Source organism: Mchenga conophoros, linkage group LG11 (genome assembly GCF_057382185.1).
Source record: "Mchenga conophoros isolate Kocher_MC1m ecotype Shallow Benthic linkage group LG11, M_conophoros_male_GT1.1, whole genome shotgun sequence".
Lineage (NCBI taxonomy): Eukaryota > Metazoa > Chordata > Actinopteri > Cichliformes > Cichlidae > Mchenga > Mchenga conophoros.
The window spans coordinates 25,182,417-25,207,052 of record NC_140536.1 but is presented as its reverse complement, the minus strand read 5'-3'; the positions used below and the strand labels follow the sequence as shown (position 1 = coordinate 25,207,052).

The 24,636-nt window shown below is 39.9% G+C and overlaps 4 protein-coding genes across 6 annotated transcripts; 2 read left to right on the top strand and 2 right to left on the bottom strand.

Moving 5' to 3' along the window:
- Positions 1-497: 497 nt before the first annotated feature.
- On the top strand, positions 498-7,733 carry phc1 (polyhomeotic homolog 1). Its single transcript, XM_085291817.1, has 14 exons — positions 498-659; positions 1,364-1,485; positions 1,620-1,733; positions 1,832-1,897; positions 2,242-2,385; positions 2,598-2,741; positions 2,850-3,596; positions 3,695-3,827; positions 3,931-4,109; positions 4,199-4,262; positions 4,350-4,437; positions 6,117-6,288; positions 6,494-6,725; positions 6,814-7,733. The coding sequence occupies exons 2-14, from the start codon at positions 1,369-1,371 to the stop codon at positions 6,963-6,965; spliced, it is 2,352 nt and encodes a 783-aa protein (XP_085147943.1). The 5' UTR covers positions 498-659; positions 1,364-1,368; the 3' UTR covers positions 6,966-7,733.
- Positions 7,734-7,772: 39 nt separating this feature from the next.
- On the bottom strand, positions 7,773-13,336 carry styk1b (STY kinase 1b). Its single transcript, XM_085291818.1, has 10 exons — positions 12,982-13,336; positions 12,110-12,165; positions 11,713-11,880; positions 10,813-11,148; positions 10,538-10,719; positions 10,317-10,391; positions 9,979-10,187; positions 9,749-9,789; positions 8,637-8,733; positions 7,773-8,528 (listed from the first exon to the last, which is right to left on the bottom strand). Exons 2-10 carry the CDS (start codon positions 12,162-12,164, stop codon positions 8,336-8,338), a joined length of 1,356 nt encoding a protein of 451 aa, XP_085147944.1. The 5' UTR covers position 12,165; positions 12,982-13,336; the 3' UTR covers positions 7,773-8,335.
- A 2,135-nt stretch (positions 13,337-15,471) lies between these two features.
- Positions 15,472-18,526, bottom strand: LOC146564210 (glutathione S-transferase kappa 1-like). The gene is made up of 7 exons (XM_085291815.1): positions 18,346-18,526; positions 18,186-18,267; positions 17,947-18,075; positions 16,671-16,813; positions 16,470-16,586; positions 16,279-16,372; positions 15,472-15,922 (listed from the first exon to the last, which is right to left on the bottom strand). Exons 1-7 carry the CDS (start codon positions 18,412-18,414, stop codon positions 15,873-15,875), a joined length of 684 nt encoding a protein of 227 aa, XP_085147941.1. The 5' UTR covers positions 18,415-18,526; the 3' UTR covers positions 15,472-15,872.
- A 114-nt stretch (positions 18,527-18,640) lies between these two features.
- On the top strand, positions 18,641-23,571 carry LOC146564209 (uncharacterized). 3 transcript variants are annotated; one of them, XM_085291803.1, is made up of 6 exons: positions 18,641-18,867; positions 19,552-20,462; positions 20,731-20,827; positions 21,200-21,310; positions 21,759-21,925; positions 22,258-23,571. In XM_085291803.1, exons 2-6 carry the CDS (start codon positions 19,585-19,587, stop codon positions 22,718-22,720), a joined length of 1,716 nt encoding a protein of 571 aa, XP_085147929.1. In that variant the 5' UTR covers positions 18,641-18,867; positions 19,552-19,584; the 3' UTR covers positions 22,721-23,571. The 3 variants fall into 3 exon arrangements, with proteins under 3 accessions (XP_085147929.1, XP_085147931.1, XP_085147930.1); XM_085291805.1 differs by lacking the exon at positions 19,552-20,462 and having other exon boundaries at positions 18,666-18,867; XM_085291804.1 differs by lacking the exon at positions 18,641-18,867 and having other exon boundaries at positions 20,320-20,629.
- Positions 23,572-24,636: the final 1,065 nt, after the last annotated feature.

Below are 24,636 nucleotides of genomic sequence, written 5' to 3'. Positions count from 1 at the left end.
CTTTTAGCAGCTTTCTTGTAATTTTTAAGTAGCCTTCAGGAATAGTCCTCCAGGCTTCTTGAAGACATTCAAAACTCTTCTTTAGGTGTTGGGTAATTTTTGCTCCGTTGTCAAAATAATCCCGCACTCCTTCAGTAAAATTGAGGTCCAGGCTATGGGGAGGTATGTTTTCACTGTACTGACAGTGTTTCTGGGAACACTGTGAAGATTTAGGCTAGGCGTCTTTTTATGCTTGAATCACTAAAAGGTTAGTGTATGACTCCTAGAAAATATAAAGAAATGAAGAGTGTCTTTTGCAGAATACTGTAGTTATCAAAAGTACTTCTATTCATTACAAAGGTTAGCTCGCTGTAAGTTTTTAAAAAACATATAAAAACTAATTGCATAAATCCCAGTTTGTTTGCCAAAGTACACAAATAGATTTCGATGCAGTTTACACACTGAAACAGTAGGTGGCTCCGTCCGTCTGTTAACAATGGTTTACAGTCTTCCAGAATATCCAAAAAAGAAGAAGAAGGAGGGGAAAAGAACTGCTTTGTGAGGGGCGGGGTTTTGTTGGAGGCAAAAAACCTAGAAATCCCTGTCGTTGTTGGCAGCTACAACCAATATCCGAAAAAGAACTCAATTTAACTGTGAAAAGGACGGAAAGCCAAGAAGAGGTAGACACAAACGGACACCGAAAGGCATTAAGCTCTGACATGTAGCAGCAGTAATAGTCAGCTAGCTGCTTGGTTTCTCTCTGCAGAAAACAGATAGCATTGCTAATTAGTTAGCCTCTGTTTATGTTTTTTAGTTAGGTGTTTGCGTCAAACAAACGACTCATCTACTTTCATTTTTCTATATATGCATTCGGAGTTTTGCTGCACACGGGAATGCATTTTTTAAACTATGGTATACTGTACTAGTGTCGAGAGATCGTTAAACCTGTGTAATCCTTTGTAGTTAGCCATCGCTGGATAGCTAGCTTCCTTTGCTATTTTCAACTTTTCCTCCATGTTGGTCTTTCTTTTCTACCCATCTATCATCTTGACAACAGGCCTGCTGTAGAAAATACCACAATGCTCCTGCTTGCCACGATAGTAAAAACTCGTGATATGCCCACAAGAGCGAATAATCTGCTGCACTTTAAAAACATAAACAATCAATTGGAAACTTTGAGGGTGCAGTCCAACAAAGGACGTTTAATAATCCGCCTTTGTTTATATTTAGTGACTAATCATTTCATTTGTCGTCTATTAATTATTTTTTTCTTTATTTTTCTCTGTACCCACAGTGAGAAATAGCAAATACACCATATAGATCGTTTATAGTTAAAACTGTTGACACAGCTACTTCTGATGATTGGCCTTTTCGTTTTGAGCAGTAAACATGGATGCAGGTGAAGACCAAAATACAGGCACCAACAATGGAAATTCTCAGACAAGTGGCAATTCTCATGCACCACAGATAGCCCGCATGTCTCTGTATGAGAGACAGGCTGTACAGGTGAGTGATTGTGTCCAAATGTTAACAAAACGAATGCTTTACATGTTACAATAACAGTACCATTTAAATTAAAAAATGAAAAACAAACTTTTGAATTGGTATTAGCCAAATAAGTATGTATGTGTTTTTTTTAGGCTCTGCAAGCTCTGCAAAGACAGCCTAATGCTGCTCAGTACTTCCAGCAGCTCATGCTGCAGCAGCAGATCGCAAATAGTGCTCAGTTCCACAACTTAGCTGCTGTGCAACAGGTATGACAAGAATATACATGCACAACAACAAGAAAAAGACTAAAATAAAAACAAACAGACATGTCCCAATCAAACCTTTTCATGTCTCTTTAAAACAGGCCACACTTGCTGCTAGTCGCCAGTCCAATACTCCAAGTAACAGCATCTCCCAAGTGCCCACCACTGTAAGTTTTTGTAAATTATTATTTAATTATATCTTACAGATAATTAGAAAGATTTGAATCTTCTTTCAGCTGCACCCTTTAGGGGTTGCCACAACGGATCATTTATGTTCATCACAGTTTATCCCTTGCTTCCTCTTTTGTAACACCAACAATCTGCATGTCCTCCTTCACTACATCCACGAACCTTCTCTCTGATTTTCCTCTATTCGTCTTACTTACCAGCTCTATATTCAGTATTCTTTGTCCAATATATCCACTATCAATCCTCTGTACATGTTCAAAACACCTCAGCCTTGGCTCTCTTAAAGTTTGAGTTAAAATATAAATATGTGTGTGCCTTCCAGGTCAATCTAAGCACCACCTCTGCGGGAGGGACTATGTCCAGTCCTCGTCCTCATGGTCCAGCCACCTCTGCAACCAAAACTGCTATCAACCAGTCAGTGCTGCTGGGTGGAAACTCAGCAGGACCGGGACAGATGTATCTTAGAGTGGGTTAAAACTGATTATCCACAAAATCTATTAAATGCATATACTTTGAATTAATTTATGTAACATATTGTTATGATATAGTAAGAACGGTTGGAAACCTTTGTGTAAAATTCACACTGACAATCCAGAGAAAATGCAGGGAAATCATTAAATCTTTCTTGCAGTCATTAAGAGAAATAAAGGTTGACCATCTCTGCTGTTTCCCACATAGGTCAACCGTTCTCAGCTCATCTTCATGCCTGGTGGCCCAGCAACTGCTACTGTTGCAGCAGTTGCTCAAACTCAGCCCCAGCAGCAGCAGCAACAGCACGAAGTTGCTTCTACCGGTGCTAGCACCCAGTCTGACAATGATCAGGTTTGTGTGCTTTTACCAAATGCTCTAGCCATGTAATCTTGAAGAAATGGTTGTGAAGGAAGAACTATTTAAATTTGATCACACGCTGCTCCTTTCTTCATCTCTCAGGTGCAGAACCTTGCCTTACACTGTGCTTCCACAACCAAAGCAGTTGCTGTTAAATCTGAGCTTCCAGAAAGGAAAGATGCTTCTGGCTTTCCTCTTGGTCAGCAGCAGCAACAGCAACAGAGTTTCCCACAGACAGTTCAGCAGCAACAAGTGCAACCACAACAGCAACAACAAATTGCCAAGAGCAGCTTTACACAACAGTCTGCCACAAATCCACTGACTGTAAAGACTGGAAATCAGGCTGCCATGACTGTAACTCCTACTTCTTCTGTAGCTTCTTCATCCACTTCCTCTCCAGGACTCCCTCTCTCCCAACTCCTCCTGACCCCCTCTGCTGCACCGGTGATCCTAGTACCCACGTCAAATGTTCCTACCTCCACCCAGGGCTACCCTATTGGCTCAGTAGCACCAAAGGCAAATGTTAACACTCAAACTCTGGTGGTGCAACCCCTGCAACAGTCCAGCACTAATGTAGACAAAGGTCCTGTTCCAATACAGCCCAAGACAGTTCAGGGACACCGTTTACCGTTGCAGCTGCCCCCTCGACACCCACCGCCCATTCTCCCAGCTCCACCTAGCAATAATCAGTCCACTGCTGCAGGTCACATCCCTGTCCAGCTTGTGGGAGCCAGGCAGGGCGTAGCAGGAAATATGCAAGCTGTGGCCCTGGCACAGGCACGAAATAGCACAGCCCAGGAAAGTCCATCTGGTGGGAATGTTGGCACGGTCTCCAGCAACAGTACTATGGTAAGATCAAAGGATTTACTGCTTGGGTTAGGTGTAGGGAGAGACGTCTTTGTACAAGGGATTGTAACAAGGCTTTTTCCCCCCCCACATGCTGTTAGACAAAAGCTCCTCTTGGCTCTCTCAAGAGGAAATATGACTGTGATGGCCTGAATGAGATGACAGAATCTTCAGACTCAGCACCCATGAAAGACTTGGCTCCTCCTTTATCTCCTGCACCTACAAAGGACTCAGGTACGTCAGCTTGTCTTCTCCAATTCATGCATAAAACGTTTGCAGAACGTCTTCAAAATTCTCACTGTAAGCTCATTATTTTTTCTTTTTCATGATTCACCAGCTCCTCCTTCAGAAGCTGCCTTCTCATCTCCTCCCACGCTTTCTTTGCCTCTCCCATTGTCAAGAGTAGGGCACGGGGACAAAGACAGAGCACCTGTTCCCCAGGCTGTCGTCAAACCACAAGTTCTCACTCATGTTATCGAGGGCTTTGTGATTCAGGAGGGAGCTGAGCCCTTCCCTGTAAGTGTGATAATACATGCACAGTCAGATAATGAATGTTAAGGTTACCATGAGAAAAAAAAAAGTGTCTTACTACCTTTATGTGACAGGTTGCTCGGCTTCCCAAAGACGGAGATTTTGCCCTGGTTGGCTGCACAGAAAATGGACCTCCATGTAAGTGGTGGTTTATTATTCATTAAGTATGGTAGCTTTAAGCTGTGTTTATGGTCAGTAGTGTAAAGTCTTTCTTTCCCTACTCAGTGTTGAAGTGTGAATACTGTGGGAACCTTGCTCCAGCCAGCCAGTTCAGAGGATCAAAGAGGTTCTGTACTAATACTTGCGCCAAAAGGTACAGTTTTGTTTCTGTTTCAGCTTACATACACATTATGTGTTGTTTTGTTCCTTCTTAATTAGCCATAAAAGCTCAGAGGTTCAAAGGAAATTCATATCTTATTAGGAAAACAGCTAAAGCCTTTGCAGTTTAAGCCACTGACTGCAGTATTTGGTTAGAACAGAGGTTCCCAAAGTGTGGGCCGTGCCCCCCCCGGGGGGGGGGGGGCGCACAGAGCCATTGCAGGGGGCGGCACGATATGAGAAAAAAAAGACTGCTTGCACACTGGTAGCATAATGGAGAGGTTTTTGACGGGGCTCCCACACAAACGCAAAGCAGGAGATGAAGCTTCGCCAAATTTGGCTTCACCTGCACAAGTTCCAAGGTAGGTCTCCCCTGCAGAATTGGTTTTCCCTGCGTCGGGAGCACGCGCTGGGCTCTCCAAATCACGGACAAACAGTATCCCACATTCTTGATTTTAAGTTCACAAACACTTCTTATAATAACTAACTACTCCTGACATTTTGGAGATGTTAGCTCTTCATACAGTAAAGTTACAGTGGGATACAAATAATATCAGGCTGATCCTGCCATAATTTGTTCCCCCCGTCCAAATCATGGACAAACAGTATCCCACAGTTGTTTATGTTTTTAAACTCATTTTGCACAGACGGGCATTTTTTGAAAAATGTATCGAAGATGTTTCTTGTAAAACAAAGGGGGGTCTAGCACTGGGTTAGAACATGCAAGCTCTGAAGAGTGAAATTCAAAGCAAAGAAACAATGTGCTTACAGTGAGTTTGAATTATTTGGAGGGTATTTTTGCATTTATTTGCTTTAAAAATGCTTTAAAAAGAGAGCAAGTTTCTTACTATGTTCTGGCCTATCTAGTTGAAGCTGCCATCTGCAGGTCTTGTCTAAGGGCTAAAATAAGCAAATTTACCCACTTACACTGAAGTTTGAAGCTAGCACACTAGCTAACAGGGTGGCACGACCGATTAAAGCAAATGATGAAAGTAGACAGATTCAAAGGAGGTGGAAGTACTTCTTTATCTAGGGCTCACGTAGCCCTTTGTCAGAGACAGTCTCTGCCATTTTAAAAATCCTGTAATTAGCATTGTAATTTTGAATATACACAGCTGCAGAGCCACAGAGCCAGAGAACAAAAGCTTGAGAAAGTTAGTGTAGTAGAAAGTGATGTACATCTTTGAAATATTTTTTCAGCTAAATCTCAAATTGATGGGGCTTTGAATGCAGTTTCCAATTTGCCACTATGGCACAGATAAAGCTGTTTCATGTTCGGGCTTGTGAGAAATGCTGTGCAAGAACAAAAATATTCTGCTTTAACATCAGGAAGCTTTTTTCTTTTTTAATTCAGGCAGTAGCTTTTATACTCAGGCTGTTGTGAGTTGGCGCCATGGTGGCCTACTCTTATCTGAAAACATTTTTCTTGACAGAAAGATGGCTAAAAAATATGTTCATCGATTTGCTGTTAATTGGCTTTATTTGAGAAGATTAAGCAAGATATGTGTGCTGAAGACATCTGATCCTTAATGTGATTTTTATTTTACCCGTTTCGTTAAATGTGAAACTAAGTTTGACCCCCTTTTTAGACAATAGTAACACTGGAAATTTACTCAGGGGAGGCAAACAAACAAGAATGTCTCTCTCAGTGCTGACTTTGCTTTTCATTTGCAGGTATAATGTAAGCTGCAGCCAGCACTACAAATCCAGCAGAGGGAGAACAGCTGCAGGGCTGGCACCAAATCCAGCACCCACAGAGAGCACTGCTAGGCGTAGGGGCTCCACTCGCAGGAGCAGTTCTAATATCACCTCTAATAAAATATCAACCAAGCATCTACCTGTCAAGGTAACACCTGTAGGTTTTAAAGGATGTCTCGTGTGTTTTCTGTTGTTAACAGTCTTAAAAACAAAACAAAAATCAAGGCCATTATGTTTGGAAACTAACATTCACAGCTGTTTTTGGAAATCCTTTTTTCTTTTTTGTCCTGCAACATAATAATAGTATAAAAATGCTGCTGATTGTAGTTCAATGTCTGCTGTTTTGGGTGCAGTTTAACTCAGAGTCCAGTCGTTCAGATGAAGTATCCAGCGATGGCGAAGAAGACGATTCTCCTTCACTGTCTCCGAGTTCTTCCCGCTCCTGCTCAAGAGCCGAGCACAGCGCTCTTCAGTCTGACAGCTCAGCTCCTGGAAGTCTTCCACTAGAGGGGGCTAGCTTCCTGTCTTCGACTCCTTCCCAGTGGAGCGTGGACGAAGTCTACAGGTTTATCTCCTCACTTCAAGGTTGGTGGTCCATCTGATTACAGTTCACTCGTCACATGTTGTTTCTCTTTATTGTCTCCTGCATTAACTGAGTCTCTTGGTCGATCAGGTTGTGAGGAGCTGGCTGCCCAGTTTCAGTCTCAGGAAATAGATGGGCAGGCGCTGCTGCTTTTGCGTGAGGACCATCTCATCTCCACCATGAACATCAAGCTGGGTCCCGCTCTCAAGATCTGTGCCTCCATCAACAGCCTGCGTGAGTAATGCTGCCAGAAGGACTCCAGGATTGTGTTCTCATAGCCAACTTCTCACTGAAATCAACACTTGGACTCTTAAAAAAAAAAAAAAAAAAAAAGACTGAGAACTTTGGGATTAATGAAGATGCTCCATCGGTCTTGTAGAGACAAGAAGATGGCGAGTTTACTTTCAGGACACTGAATGTGCAGAAGACATGAATGCATATGTGTGAGTGGTTTGTGAGAAGTCCAGTATACATGTCAGTAGTGTTTTTCTTTTGGTTTTTTTCTGTCACTGTGAGTAGAGGCGTTTTTACGCGTGGAAGGAGAAACTGCAAATCAGACAGCATAGCGACATCGGTGCTAGGACAGTTCACCACTTGGGTGCAAAAAAAAAAAAAAAGAACCTTGCCTTCTTGTTGTATTTCAATCGGTGCTTTAACTTTAGCGACGTGATTAGCAACAGTCCATTACGTTGATATTTCCGTTCTTTTTGTAGTTAAGCTTATAGTTTGCCATAGATGTTCCATCCAGGCTCCAATCATATCACGGAAAAGACACAGAAAGCCTGGGCTTTTTAAATTAGGTTATTAAAACAGTTATTGAAAGTTTAGTTTTGTATCTTTTCCATTTTATACTACAAACAAAATTATTTTTTCATGGATACTGTAGTTTTAGTGGCTTTAATCAACCTAACTACCTGAAAATAGGTTTTCCTCATGGTTTGCTCTTTCAACAACTGGAAGCGCTCTCTGTGCGTGTATGCAGTACTACCAATAAAAAGTACCTGTTACTGGAGCTTTGTGTGTTTTTGTTTTTATCTCCTCCACTTAATGAAAGCCGCATGGAAAAATAAGGTCATCTTTATTTTATTCACATTTGAGTTCATGTAAACAGATTTTCATGTTCACATAAACTGAACTTGATCAGTAAACATAATTTACAATGGAAATAATAGCAAAATTACATTGATGGGTCCTTCATTTCCACACTTATGTCTGATACGAAATCATGAAAAAATGTGGCAAATATATATATTGGAACATACATTGGCATCTTCAAACAAAATTAGCAAACCATCATGTATGGACAGTATTTAGCACAGGTTCAGGTTGAAGCTGTACGTCGGTCAGGTTTACGGGTCCAAATGTCGAGTCGGAGGTTTTATTTCTCCAACTGAACATTAGAGACATTGGGAAAGGCAAGACACATGAATGAAATTTGGGGAAAAAAAAAAAAAAAAACAACCTAATGTTTCCCAAAGTTAACTGTTGAAAGAAGGAAAAAGGAGCAATTTCAATTCCCAGAGTGATCATACCCAGAGTTTTGAGCTATTGTATTGCATCTGAACGTCATTTTTTTGTTTCGTAAAAGTGCTTTTGCTGAGGATAACTGCAATCAGAAAACAGTGTAGCTGTTGGCTTCGCCGTATCCAGCTTCTTGAAGGTATTGCTCAATGTTAACTGTCCCAGATGCCTTGATGACCTTGTCAGAGGCCGCCTTCTCTCCTGAAGCCAGCTTCTTGCGCACTTCTGCCAGAGTGGGTCTTTCTTGATCCTTCCACTGGCAGCAACCTTTAATGATCGTGTACCTGTGCGAAGAAGAGATGAAGAAATTTATCTGACTTTTGCGGTGATTAACGAGAGGAAGTGTAGCGCTTCATGTTTGGCGTTTCTGGAGTATTGCAGTGGACACTCACAGTGTGTTGGAGCAGTTTGATGGTTTTTTAAGATTTTTTCCTCGCTGATGAAACTGCAGAAGCTCATTAGCCGGGATCTCTGCAAACGGAGCTTCACCTGGACAAACGCAAGAGAAATTAGTAGATACATTATAGCGTAAATGTGAAAACTCTTTGATGCAATCCTGTGAAAAAAACCAAGTCCACCCTTACTCTTTCCATAGGAATTAAGATGGTAAGTAGCAGTCTGGGAAAAGATACCAGTAATGATCTAAAAGAAGAAACTGGTGCTGTCCATCAATCTTGGAGGAATTGAAAGGCTATTTTCAAACAATTTGAAGTCCGTGATTCACATGGAAAACATTCAAGACAGCTGCCAGGAGTCAGTGAGGCCGGACTGTGCAAAGCTCAGAGAAGCTTGTGAAGTTAATGACAGTACAATTAGAAAAAGACTGCACAAGTACGACTTGTTTGGAAGGCTTGCCAGGAGAGAACCTCTTCTCTCTGAAAAGAACACGGCAGCATGACTTGGATTTGCAAAGCTGCATTTGAAGAAACCACAAGACTTCTGGAGCAAAGAGACTAAAGTGGAGATGTTTGGTCAAATCAAACACTGAGTTAACTGTGAAGTCCTCTGTATACCAAAGTATTCTAGAGTCAAATATGAGGCCATCAATCTGATAGCTAAAACAACAGAATTGCTCAAATGACCTCAATCTGACTGAAATGCTGTGGTAAGACTTTAGAAGAGCAGTGGATAAATTAATCTGAACTGAGCAAAGTTTCATGTGACTGCATAGAAATAAGTACACAAGTGTTACTTTGCAATGTTAAAATACAGTAAATTCTAACGGTTTGCATGACTTTCTTAGGTAACTCTATCGAATTAAATAATTTACAGATTAAGGATCAACACCGGCACAAAAATCCTTTTAAAATCCAAAATTACTGTCACACAAATGTATTGTTTTTAAAACACTGAGTCCATCTGCACACAGGAACCCAGAGTAAAAAGTACAGAGACATGTCTAACAGCTAATTCAAATTGTTCTATTATTCAACTCTTGAAAGATGTATTCATTAATAATTTTTAAAGTTACGAGTATATTCTAAAAAGTAAGAATTGAACTTACCCAAAGTTGTCATTTCATACAATAAGATACCAAAGGACCAGCTAAAAAGGGACAGACAAAAGCAACTGATGTTACAGTCTTTCTTCCAGGAGTTTAATAACAAGCTTGTAGACTACACATTTCATGTAGCAACATCTCTATCAGAGGATATTAAGGTAAACAGCACCAAGACATCTTTTATAGACGTGACACATAAAATTAGGCTCAAATGAGATCTAACAAGAACTCACACGTCGCTTTTCTCACTGGCAGGCCTCTTGGCTAGCACCTCTGGTGCCTGCCATTTCTTCATGCTCGGATCCTCCCTCTGCGTGGCTCCTTGGTTCTTTCGTGTATAGACTCCATGCAGGCCCCAAAGCTTGGCTGTGAACATCTTACTGATCAGTACACTACGGGCACGGATGTTTCCATGGAGAAGATCTTTGCTGTGAAGGAACGCCTGATCGGGCAACATGACAGCGAAGTCAAGATTAACCAGATGAGCATGTGCAGTTCCTATAAATATTAAAAGACTGCCCTCAAGCATTAAAAAAGAGCCAATGAAAATACAGTATATTTGTATACTAACCAGTGCACTGGCCACCTGGTTTGCCATGGTAAATATTCGTCTCTCTGTCATTTCACATGGCGGATCCCCATTGTCCTGGAAAGGCAGTCACAAAAATGTCTAAATAATTCTTCTTTTACATCTCGATTTGGAGATTTACATTTAGATTTTATCATACTTGAAGGAGAATCAATGTAGCACACGCTGCATCTTTGAAGCTCATTAAAAATGTATCTCCCTACCTCTCTGCATCTCCACAAGAAGCTGAGCAGGTCTCTGTTTTCCAGTTCTTCCACAACTGTAACCAGGGGAGCTCGCAGTGACACCACACCTAGGAGCTCAGGCAGGAAGGGATGTGGTCCGAGCTGGGCCAGGAAGGAAGCAAAGCCCAGGAAGTTGTGCCTTTCTGTGGCATTAGCCGAGTCTGCCAACGAGAGAAAAAGAAAATGCTGAATCTTGCACTGAAAACCAAATGAGATCTGCAAAACTCACAGACAAACCTCGGTGAAAATCTCACCATTTAGCACTCGCAGTACCACATTCCTGTTTTCCATACGGGCCCTGTAGATGGACACGGAGGAGTCTGTGCGCAGGGAGAAGGTGCCAGAGAGAGGCGTGACCAGGTTGAAGGACTCGGGGAGCCTCTGGCGGGGCAGCTCTCTGGGCTGCGGCGGGAGAGTGAAAGTGGGCTTGAAAATCTCCTGTGGCGGTGGGCTGGGATGTTGAGGGAGTGTCTCCACAGAATTGGAAAATGCTTTATTGAGGTAGGTGTGCGGGGACTGGAAGGTAGAGTAGGAATTGGGCATGTCCAAAGCAATGCTTTCATGCTCCAGAACATTGATACCTGATGGAGCTGCAGAGAGAATAGAGGCTCGTATGAAAACACAGGGAGTAAATGAGACCATAACCTAGACACTATTTCAAGTCATGTTATTTAACATTTATAAAAAGTTGAGAAGCAGAAACATGCATGTGGTTTTGAACACATAAAATTGTAGTAGTTGCTTATATAAGGATTTTTTCAGTACTTATTAATGCACAGTATTTGTAAACTCCTTCACCTGAAGTTACATCTGCCTAACACAACATTACAGTGTGTTACAAACCATTTATTAAATGTTCGTGTTTGCTTATATGAGTTAAATAAATTAAACAGTTCCAGAAAAACAATTAAAATTTGCACGTCTCACAGAAGTGAACAAAATTAAAAGGACACAAAAGCTTAAAATATTATTATTGTATTATTTTTGTTCATTTAGATTAAATTTTATATAATGTTGTTTCATGAACAAGCAAATACAGGCCACAAATTTGACTTAAACTACCAATATCACAAAAAACATTCAATCAATTCAATTTTATTTATGCAGCCCCAAATCACAACAAGAGTCAACTTCATTCTTTTTTGTGTTCTTACCATCAATGCCATGCAGTATCCTCCTGGTAGTGACCTTTGACTTTGGACGGATACGATCGACCTTCTCTGGACAGAAGCGCAGCAGTAAAATGAAGACCAGAGTTATCAGAAAGCTGGCCAACAGGAAGACGGGCACGACGATCACCTCCTGTTCGTACACTCGGATCTCTGCAAACAGGGAATGTACACAAGGAAACGTCCGTCTTTAGATTCAAAGTACTTAAAGAGGCAGATGTGGTTATGCAGTCTATGCTAATATTTTTGCTCAGCTGACGTGCAGAGTTTATCTTCTATCTTCAGGCGAAGACAGAAGACGTCTCTCTAACAAGGGTTAGGCTCGTCAAGCCCCATAAATGGTCAGACCTGTTTAGTGAGCAGAAGTAGCCACAAAACTTACCACAGATAGCGTCTCCAGTTTTGCACTGAGAGTCTGCAGCTGATACTGAAGACATCCTGTCACATATTTAAAAGAAAATAAAAAGCGATGAAGAGATGCAAGAAGCTCACACAACCAGACTTCATACTGAGGAGGTTTTTAGTGCTTTCATACACTTAAAAGTTGTCCAGATATTTTCTCAGTAGGAAAACCATTGATTTCTTTGTTATGGATGAAGTAGTCAAATTAGAATGTATTGCCTGACAGGCCTGTTGTTCCTGCAACAGAATCTGTTAATAGTAATGTGACTCTTACAGGTAATCAGTACGAGGAGGCATCTGAGCAAACAGGTAACTGAGACCAGAAACGTCAAATGTCGTATTGCTATCTGTGAGGTATACGGAGCATTTCCCTCCTGCTACAAACTAGTCATAAACATAAACAGCCCGTCAGAGTTAAAGTCTAGCACCTTTATTTTTGTCACGGAGGCTTTTGGACTACTTTAATCAAAGATGTATATCAAAGAAAGCCTAACAAAGCAGTCCTAATGATTTATGTCTAAATTCATAGAAGCTCATCTTCATGAGCACGCTTTTACGTCACAGCCAAGAGCTCCAAACCTGTTTACCTGCATTTTTTCATCACATTAGTTCCAGTGATGCACTACACGCCCAAAGGCCAAACATGATTGGCAAAACAGCACCGGCTCATTCACCCAGACTAAAAATAATACATTATGTCATAAAAATCACTAAAAGGCTCCAACCACACTACAGCCGCTTTCATAAAGTTAACATAGCGTGCATTAATCAGCTCACTCTTCCTACATGCTGCCACAAGGACAGGTCATGTGTTACAAACAGACAGAAGAAAAATAGGGGTCAAAGCCTTACCTCACCACCTGCAGTTTACTCTTAACAGCCAAACGAGAAATAATCAAAAGTGAAATCCTGTTATTGCGGTCAGGCACTTTTCATACATCTTCCCTGCTGAAGAGTCCGGGCTCAGCTGGGCTGTTCAGAGCTTCATTGTCTTGTTGTTCTCAGGTGATTTGTCAGGCTCAGGGGATCAATGCGCTCTCTGCTACTCTTCGTTCAGCCTTCTGTGTTTTCTTAACTCCACCCTCACCTGCTTCACCATATCCTTCTCCTATTTACTCCTTCCTTCTTCCTCCTTTCCACCTCCCTCCTCCTCAGAGTGTGCTGATGTGCTCTACCACATTCTGTAATGTGCTTTTCCCTGAAGTACAGCAGTGACTCGTGACCCTTGCCTTCCTCGTCTTTGTGTAAGGAAACTGGTACTGCTGCTCCTTGTAATTTTGTTTCAGTCGCTGGCCCTTTGTTAAACGTGTTTGGTAGTCTTTTGCTCAGAACTGGTATAACAAGCTCTGCCATCTCTAGTGAAAAGATTATCTTGGTCCAAAGAATTCACAGCAACCACATAACAGATTCTTTTTTTTGTGTTTAGTGCAAAATATTTACACCTAAAATTTTAATGTAGGGGGTAGAAGGAGAGTCTGTAACCTTCACTGTACAAAGACACGGTTACTTACAGTATATTTACAAGTAATTATTCATATGACAGCAATACTTGATGTTTGCAATATTACAGTTATTGTCAAGAAAACACGTAGTTCAAGCTAAACATTAGAAATGCTGAACACACACAGACTTGTGTTACTTTACGATACACTATGTGCTCACACACCACACATTAATCGCTGGCTCTCCACTCAGTGTGTCTTTTGTCCCGTCTTCAGCACTTAAACTCCCAACTGATCACAGCAGATGGCTGCCTGCTTCTGCTGGAGGTTTCTTCCTGTTAAAGGGGAGTTTTTCCTTCCAACTGTTGCCAAGTGCTCATCTGTAGGGGAGTCGCTTGATTGTTGGGGGTTTTCTCTGCGTTATTATAGGGTCTCTACCTTACGATATAAAGCACTTTGAAGCGACTGTTGTTGTGATTTGGTGTTATATAATTAAAAATGAATTGAACTGAACTTTATGCATGAATCATTTGATTTTATTCAGGAGTTTAACAGCCGAGCTGCCCTGCCGTTTGAGGCGAGGCATACAATCAAAGGGGCACGGCACTGTAGACACTGCGCCAGTGCTGTCGAAGTGATTTCAGCTATTTGCACAACAGCAAGTGCAGTATTTCAGTATACTGTAGCGTCTTTCTTTCCACTTTATGTTGTGGCATCATACATTTGTGACATAACAAACATTTAATGCATTTATCCATTTCCACATCCCGTTCTTACCCAGACCAGGAAAAGAGAGGATATTTACGCCCACAACAGGTCAGTAATCTCACACAAATCTAAAACAAACAAAAAGCCACATCCTCTCCAACATTAATACCTGAATGCAGTTCAACTGAGGGAGGATATGAAGGCCTCTGCTTGCCTACCTGTGAAAGGGTTGAAATTCAAAACCTGCTTGCTGTGAATGATGGGTTACAAAGGGATCGATGGATTAATTAATAATGATGTAGTAGTTCTCAGCGAGGTGACAAAAATCTCATCTCGTCTTTCTAAGAACGTCTGAACTTTCCGTCAGGACAGGTGTTTCAAACCTGTGGCACAAGGGCCAGAAACGGTCCATCAGATATTCCAGTTCAAATTACTGTAAAGTCATTAGCTGTTAATAATTTAAATGAAAAGCCTTTTTATGGTGTTGTAATTTGATGCCAGGACTACTAAACAGGAAAGAAAATATATGAGAAGTATTTTTATATTTAGACGAGATCATAAAGGCAGAAAACACTTTTGCTCTGTTACAAAAACTTTACATATGAAGGTTTTGGTGCCTTGAATGATTCACTCTTAAATGTAAATTGTAATGTACATTTAATGAATAATGACTCATTATTATTGTTTTTTTTTAAATATGTTAACTATGAACATTTTAGAGGGATGTTTTTTAGGTTATCATTACCATAGTTTTACTGCTTCAGCCCACTTGAGATTAAACTAAGATGTACAGCCTCATAAACTATGACTCCTCCTGGTTTAACCAAATTAGCACTTAACAATATATTAACACTCAGGATGATATATATGTTAGATATCATCCTGAGGATGATATATTGGTCCAGGGTGTACCGGCCCCACTGCAACTCTGAATTGGTAAAGTGGAAGAAAACGGGTCAATATTTCAGTCATGAATGGAAATAATGGGCCAACTGACCAGCTGGCAGTTAGAAGACATTTAAAAAAAAAAAAAAAAAAAAAAAAAAAAAAATCACAAATGTCAGCACTGGCAGAGAAAAAAAAAGTATCAGCTGGGACCATGAATATTACTGTAACAATAACAATAATAATAATAATGATAATAATAATAATAAGAATAATACTAAGGTTTAGTACAAGCTGCCAAAAATACTTTTCTTGTATTTCAAAGGCTTTTATTAGGCACATAATTAGCAGCACAATTGTATGATGCATTAATCACAATACTAGCAGTAGATTACATGATATGTCAAAATATGAGCACTGAGGTCTGTGAACACTGGTTGATCCTGGTAGACACACATCATGTGACCAAATCTACACCCACATTCGTCGTTGTTGTTGTTATTAGGGTTTTTTATGACTAACATTAAAAAAAAAGTCATATGTATACGCATATCTCAACAGTACCAGTTTGGAAACTTGTTACTGCCACTGACAGAGCCTTTCACAACTTGGAAAACTGGGATTTTAATTCCAGAAAAATGAAAGATGGAACTTAATGACAAATCAAAACTGTGAGCAAATCGTCTTTAGATGAAAACAGGTTTCATTTTACAGCTTGGCAGCTGATTTGCTGGGTTGAGGTCCCAGCCATTTCTCTCCTGAAACAGAGAACAAAATGTGACTGAATAAGAAACTGCCAACAATAAGAAGGAAAAGTAGTGCCACTGCCAGAGTGCCAAACACCTTTTTGTTTGTTTTTGTAATTTTGAAATCATAGGTGATTTACAATAAAAACAAAACTAGAATAACTTTAATTGTTAGAGAGCAACAAGTTCAAAAAATAAGTGACAATTGATTCCTTAATATCGATTCAATATTCAGCTATAAAGAATTACTAAAAGAGCCAAAAGTATGCAAAGTCTTTCACTGACTACAAGTTAAGGTGTCATTTTATTCCATTTACTTGAGCCAGTTTGATAGTAAATTTGTAGAGATGGTAGAATCGTATTCTCACCGATGCAGTGGGCCATGAGCTCAAATCTGTCAGATCCAAAGAACATCTCTGGCTTTCCATCAACATGACACACAATCATGGGGAAACCAAAAGCCTGACAAGGATTTAGGAGGAGAGATTTGGGTTATAGCTGATGGTTTGTTTGTTTTTCACTTTGCTAGATCTACAAGAGGAGCTGAAGGACAACTGACCCCATAATCAAGAGCTGCCTGTGTTGTGCTTTTAAGCTTCTCTTTGACCTGCGTTGAGGTGGACATGGCCAACAGTTCTTTTATCTCACTTTCAGACAATCCAGCTTTCACTGCTGCCTGCAAAAACACAAAAAGTCTCAAAATTAAATTGTGCTTCTTAATTTTGTTTTAAATGCAGCCAGGATGTTAAAGAGTCTGCACCTCAGACAGCGACGCAGGTTCAGTGATGTCTTTGTCTTCACTCCAGATTCTTCTCCACAGCTCACGGGACACATTCACCACCTTCTCTCCATCCTTTTCTTTTTCTTGCACTGCTGCCACAAATCGCATTGCAGCCAAGCTGCCTAGAAGAAGAAAAAAAAAAAAAAAAGGGCACTAACATGCATCTGTTACCTGAACCACTATTGACAAAATCATGAGATGTCACATCTCAAGCCTAATATTTCAGTAAATCTCTTAATCTGCAGTTCTTTATTCGATCTTTGGTGAAAATCATTAAAAATTTTGAAGGAGGGTTTCTTATGAACCATACAACAGTATTTGGAATTGTTGGCTCTCTATAAAAAGGGAAGTAAACTTTCTTAGGTACACACATTCATTGCAAATATTGATTCAGCCAATCACATGGCAGAAATTCAATGCATTTAGACACGTGGACATGATTAAGACAACTTGCTGAAGTTCACACTGAGCATTTGAATAGGGAAATAAGGTGATTTAAGTGACTTAAAATGTGGCATGGTTTTTGGTCCCAGACTGGTCTGAGTATTTCACAAACTGCTGATCTTCTGGGATTTACAGAGAATGGTCTAAAAAAAAAGAAAATATGACAGCGGTAGTTCTCTGGGGGAAAATATCTTCTTGTTACCAGAGCTGGTTTTGTCTGGTTTCTTGAAATGTCATCAGACGTCATCCAATAGAGCACCTTTAAGATGTTGCGTAACTGGAGACTCACGTCATGGATGTGCAGCAGCTGTGTGATCAACATGGACCAAAATCTTTGAGGAATTCTTATGAATTAAGGCAGTTCTCAAAGCACACGCGGGTCCTATCTGGTACTGGTGAGATGTACCTAATAAAGTGTCAAGTGTATATTGTGTTGTGCTTACAGCTTGTTTTGCCACAGCCAAGTGTTTTAAAGTATTAAATTAAATTTGCTTTGTGTTGCTTTAACACCATGTCACAAGTCATGACTACGACATTATCACTTACCCAAACTTTTGGGAGTTAAGAATAGTAGAGTTCAGTTTCCCATATCTGAAGATAATCTGTTTTAGTTGCATGTTTCCCCCCCTTAAAAAAACAACAAAAAGTAGTAGACACTTATGTTTTTCTTTAAATGTGGAACTTCTGTCAAAATCAAGCGTCATTGCTTCAGTTAAAATGTCTTTAGGGGTCAAATAAGGTCTAATAGGGTCAAATAGCTTGGGTCTAATAGTCCAATCAATAGACATTATAGAGCTGATTCTGCTTGTACCTTTCTGGACCATGACCTCAAAGGGGTCAGCAGGCAACTGCAAGGGGACACTGAAGTATTCTGCCAAGCGGTTGAGATCTTTTGTCATGTACCCGAACTTGTTAGGAACCAAACCAGGAGGCTTGTTGCCTGTCAAGAAAGAGAAATGTGAGAGCAAACAGAGTCAGTGCGCACCCGGATTTGACCGTGCAGCGTGTCCTGCAGCAGGTTTACAGGTGCCTGTCTTGATCTTTACTGACCCGCTCCGTGCATGATGCCACCCAGAAACGCAGGGCGCAGTTTGAGGTCGATGTTCCAAACGTTTCTGTAGCGGCACATGACCTGCAAACACATGAGATATTTGCGCATCTCCTAAACAAACCGATCTGATGCTGTGGTGCACATCAAGACGGCACAAACCTCGAAACCAAGCCATGAATACGGAGAAACTACATCGTAGAACAACTCCACAACTTTTCTGGAGGTCATCCTGGGGTCAGCAGCCGCTCTTTGAGTTGTTAGCAAGAGCTTTAAATGAAGAGCAACAAAAACCTTAACTGCAGCGTGCGAATAAATCTCAAGGAGTGTTTAGTTTTTGGAGGGGGCGTTTCCGCGAAGCGCGTATCGAGGCTTGCTTCATTTATGGGAGGAGCTGAAAATGATGACGTCCGAAGCCTCGCTGCCCGGCTGTACCACGTGACTGGTTCATGAAGTGGTTCGGACGATCTGATTTCCTCGTGTCAGCATTGTTCCCACATCATCATAATTAATGTTGTTCCAGGTTCAATATTGCAAGTGACCAATCACCTTCTTGTGACGTCATTCCTTTGCGACTTCGAAATACCCGCCTTCGAGTATTTCGAAATACAAGTGAAGAAGCGAAAAACCGCCGCCTGTCCGCCGAATTTGAAGTCAATTTAGGATACTTTCCTTTAATAAACGGTAAGCATTATACATATGTTCCTCACTTGGCTTGCTGTTTGTTTGCTAGCGATAGGCTACTTGACAACAGCATTAGCTAACCAGTGTTCTCTAGACCAGCGTTCCCCAACTTTTTGGGTGTTTCGTGGCCCGGGGGTTGGGTCAGGCAAAATTGCAGTAGCTTCCCTGATCATTTTACAAACATAAGTGAAGAGAATCTGGACTAAAAGGCCTAGACTTATGGTTGTGTGCTGAATCTATGAATCAAACTATCACCTGGAAACATTAACTGGTCCATAGCTGTGAAACTGGACATGAGTTCTTGATTCTATGGAGATTAACAGTAATCCAGAAATTTACAAATTTGTCCTGGGACATCGCGTAAATGTTGTCCCTGGGACATCGCGTAAATGTTGTCCCTGGGACATCATGTAGAAGTTGCCCTGGGACATCGTGTAGATGTTGTCCCTGGGACATCATGTTAAAGTTGCCAGAGACATACCATATGAAAGTTTAGCTTCTTTTAGCCCCTGTTTGTTTTATATTATTATATATATATATATATATATATATATATATATATATATATATATATATATATATATATTATATTTAATATTTACATTGTATTGCAAAAAACCCCAAAACAAGTTAAAATGAATTAATGAATATTGACTAATTAAACCTTCGTTATTTTTCCACCAGAAATGGACGACATAATTAGAAGAAGTGTTCTGAATGACGAAAAAAAAAAGAACTGGAAAAGACACACAACTTTGTGTGCATGTGTCACAATGCCAGGAGGACCCATTCAGTGTTGTGTTAGAAAAATTGAACTCATTAACCCTTCATGGACATTATAAATGTTTAAATGTTGCCTCAGGTAAAGACAGGAAAAGAGACTATTACAAATTCAACTGCATCAGAGCTGGGGAAAAAAGTCGAAACAGCTACAGAGCAGTGGGCTGTAAGGCCTATGTTTCATTTAAAGTACTCAAATGTTGGAAAGACCACACAGTCATCGTGCAGCGTACATATGATAAGCATGATGGGCATGATCCTTCGGACCCAAAAGACGCACATTTCAACAATATTTCCAGTGATTTGAGGAGGAAGATTGAGGAACTGCTTTCCCTTGGAACTAAGCCAGCCATCGTACTAACCAAATGTCATAAATGGGCCAAAGAACATGGACACAGAGATCTTCACAACAGAGAGCATTTTGTCACACCACGTGACATTGACAGTGTTAGAACCTGCATGATGAGGAAGAAGCACTTTAACTGTGGAGACAGTCAATGTGTACATACCTTACTTAATGGAAAACATCAAGAACATGTTCTCTTCTATCAACCATACACATCTGACCAAGAACTAATGATTGTTTTGCAGACACCTGTAATGAAATCAAACATGGAGAACTATGCAAAACAGTTAGTATTTGTTGACACCACGCACTGCGTTAACCAGTATTCATTTCCCTTATTCACACTTGTTGTAAGAGATGATCATGGGCATGGAGTCCCTGTGGCCTATGCTATTGTCAGCAACGAAAGTCAGAAAACCCTGGAAACTGTTCTTGGAATAGTTTGTGAGCATTTCCCAACTTCCCCGAGGTAAATAATACATTGACAGCTATTAATTTTGAAATAATTCCTTTTCAAAAAAGTTATAACATGCCAGAATCTAATGCTATAGCTGCAGCATGGGCTGCAAAAAACTTTCCTTTCCAGTTGTTAAAGTTATTCCTATAGGCTGTATGCAGTATTTTATATATCTACTTGTGAGTTGAAATGTTTAATTTGGCATTGAAGTGGTGCTTTGAGATAGCAAAAACATTTTCATACTGTTTAATCTCATTTAGTGTTTTCTTTTTTTCTGTAGAGCATTTATGGTTGACAAAGACTTTGCGGAAATAAATGCTTTGCAGAAGGTTTTTCCAGAGTCAGCTATCCTTCTATGCTGGTACCATGTCTTGCAGGTAAACCACATTGTTTTCTTTTCACGTTGTCTAAGATGCACCTGAAACACATTTTTACAACAGGGTCCTGTTGTTATGATTTGCCTCATTGTGATATTCACCTACTCAGGTTAATGAATATAAAGGGATAAAATGTTGAGTGACTATGTCCATCCATTTAAGACCACAGTGCACTCATCTTCTGGTGGCTGCTTCCCAAAGCTCTTTTTGACATTTAAAAATATGTTTGCCTGGTTGATTTCTGTAATGCACAGGTCCTCTTGTCCAGTGAGTGACAAAGTTATTTTTGGACGTCAGCTTTCTTTTATGCTTTTTGTACAGCTGCTCCTCTGTCTCTCTCTCCAGATTAACTTTTTTCTCTTACATTCACAGGCTGTTAATCGATGGCTTTCAAAATCAGAGTCCGGGGTCCATGGGCTTTCTAACACCCAAAAGAGAAATGAAATCATTTCTTTCTTTTGTAAGCTGAAAGCTTGCACATCTGTAAGTGTAATTTGTCTATTTCACATTTTGATTTCTTGATTACACTAAGAGCATAATAACTTTCAGTTGCTAAAAAAAGTTACAGAGAGATACAAAATAGATTTTTGAAACAATTTCTAAAACTGGCTTCTTATCTTGCTTATCAAAACAAGTACTTAAGCTGTGCAGAACATCATTGTGTCACCCACTGTGCAGTAGAACTTGTGAGTGGGATTCTTTCACAGACAGATGCTGAAACCAAATATGCTTATAGGTTTAGTGTTCCTTCTTAGCCATTGTAAGGGAAGAAATAATTGCTTCTTAATACAAAAACACGACATATTATTAATAACTTAAAATTCTTAATGTTATTCAATAAAAGGAAAAGGGCTTCAATACATAATATTAAAGATTTCAATAGGTCTGTTAAATGGATTGAAATATATTCTGTTGCATCCAATTTTCTTAGGAGGACGACTTTAAAGCCACATCAGCAGAGTTCTGCCAGACATTTAAGCAATACCCTTTGGTGTGCCAGTATTTTCAGAAGCACTGGGAAGGCATTGGCCACATGTGGTGTGACTACGGCCGTCGCTTCAGTCACGCTCGTTCTGAAACAAACAATGTGATTGAAAGGTATGATTTATTATTTTGACCTCATTCAATTGTATTGCTGAAAAAAAGATATTATGCTTTAATCCAAGAGGCTAAACTGAGTAGGTTCGTCATGTCATTGCCAGAACAGGTTTTAGGCAAATCCTTTAAATTCTAGCAGCGTTTTTTATGTTATCACAACAAAAAACAGAGTAGGTGGATTTGCCTAAATCAGCTAAACCGGCACAGAGCATTCCTTTATAAAAGACATGTGCAATAGGTATTCCAATTTTTAAAAAAATAATACAGTCTTGATTAAAACTTTAAATTCCTTCAATTACAGTTACTAATCATTTCAAATAACTGTTTTTCAGATTTTTCCACCGCCTGAAATGCCAGTTTTTATCTGGCTACAAGAATAGGCGTCTGGATGATCTGATTGAAGTGCTCCTAGGGAAGGCCGACGACTACTTCTCAGTCATAAAAACCCTGCAAGATGTGGGCCGCATGAAAAACAGGTTTGCTGACACCTTGTCTCAAGTTTCAGACTCTGCTTCAAGACTGATGGAAAGTGGTTGGGCTCTTAAAATTACAGTCAAGAACAGCCATGGAGTTAATGCATATCAAGTCCCATCTGAGTCAAGAGAAGACATAGTGTATGATGTCTGCCCTGTTGAGTCCTACTGCAACTGTACATATGGCTTACGAGGACTTCTTTGCAAGCATCTAGTGTTACTTGCAAAATTAGCAGAGGCTGACAATGACATCTATCCAAACATGGAAACAGACCTTGGCAAGAATTGCAGTGAAAGAAAGGCATTACTTTGTACACTGTGAGGACTTGAAAGTGATAAAAATGCCAAGTTTGTTTGGAAATCTGTGTTTTTTTGCATCGGCTGAAACACTTCAGTGCACTTGTTGTACGTTCTCTCACTATAACACATGTGCTTGCCTGAAGGTGGCTTGTAGCCATTTTAAACAAATGAAAAACTCTCTGAAAAGTCCTCTATCAACTTTGAATGACACTCCTGTAGTTGAAAGCACAGACAAAAAATGCACAGAAGATGCAGTTGGAAAACTAAATGCTGTTTTAGACACAGTTAAACAGTGGGCATTCATTCCAGAGGGTATTACTGCAATGATAGATGAACTGCATACAAATGTCTTAAAAACAAAACAAGTAGGCAAAAGTATATGCCAGTACGAAATAAAGACGACAGATAATGCACGCAAAATTAGGCCATTGTATTCTAGCAAGAAACGTTCGGCCAGCATCGACATTCCAACAGTCTGTGAAAATGAATGTGAACAGTCGATAACCACTGAAAGAGAGACATCCTCTGGAGAAAATGAAAACCTTTTGGAATACAAAACAAAAAAGAGAAGAGTTAAAGCTAAGTATATGCACAAGTAGACTTTTGTGTGACATTTCAAAGGGACTGCATCCATTACTTCTGTTTATTGAAACCTAAAGCTGAATAGCTGTCTTAACTTTCTGCCAAGGAACAGATGAAAAGAAATTGTTTGGTCTCTCAAGCAGTTGTTATTTATGTGTGTTATTCATTACTTTGGCTTGGTTGCTGTTTTTGATACAAATTCATCTGTGCCCATTGTAATATTTTCATATGTTACTATTTTTATATTGCTATGCATTATAAATAAAGGATTACTTATTACTATTAAAGGTCTGCATTTGTAATTGTTGGTATTATTTATAAAATATGCGCTCTTAAGTTTTTTGCTCCATAAAACGATACCTGTCACTATCAGCTGTTGAGAATCCTGGCTCATACAAAATAGAAGTAAAAGGTTTCAACATCCAGCCTTTTTATGATTAAATACAAAGTGTAATAACAGAGTTATTGGGGTGTGATTTTGTTAATAGTTAGTCTTAAGTATAAGTTTAATAGTAATGAGTAAGAAAATATAGCCAGAATAATGGAATGAGACTAACACCTGACCTCACACTGAGATTTGGTATGAAGTGGCATGTTTGTGCTAATGCTGACATTGGGGCTCAGAGTTCCTCTGTGTGTATATATTTGTGAACGTTAACTTGGCTAATGTCCAAGGGTTTGACTGCTTTCCTGTTGGATTGTATCACAAAGAACAGGGATAAGAGCACCAGTGGCCGTGCACACCCTCATCTCTCTCCTTCACCCGATCATTAGTGTTGGAAACCGGCATTAGCTCAGAGTAGATTAGACTTCAGTATAGTGCAAGTGATTTGATTTTATGATTATTTGATTCAGTTTTTTCTGTGTTCAAGCTCAATTACTTTAATAAAATATGTTGAATTCAAACAAATAAATAAACAAATAAACTGTGGACATTACCCTTTTAAACCTTTCTGAAACAAGACAGGTAAAAACCAGTGTCTAAAAGTTTACATAGGTATAAATAGCTCTAACACTTTACTCCAGCCTGGCGTCCACACATGTGGACATCACATTTCGGGTTATTTAGACCAAAATACTAAATCTTGATCAACAAGTGCCTGATATACAGTTATGAGGACATTATATTGCAACTGTTCTATCGAAATTTCAAATTAATGTCCTCATATGTGGCTCTCATTTTTCTCAGAAACAAAAATTAGGTAAAAAAAACAAAACCTGGTAATTCTTTCTTTTTACATTCATCGGGTTCCAATCGGCCCAAATATCAAAGAGAAATTAAAAATGCATGCCATGGAAGATTTCGGGTCTTAGGGGGTTAAAATGACCAGACCCCTCCGGCCTGTTTTCCAGGCC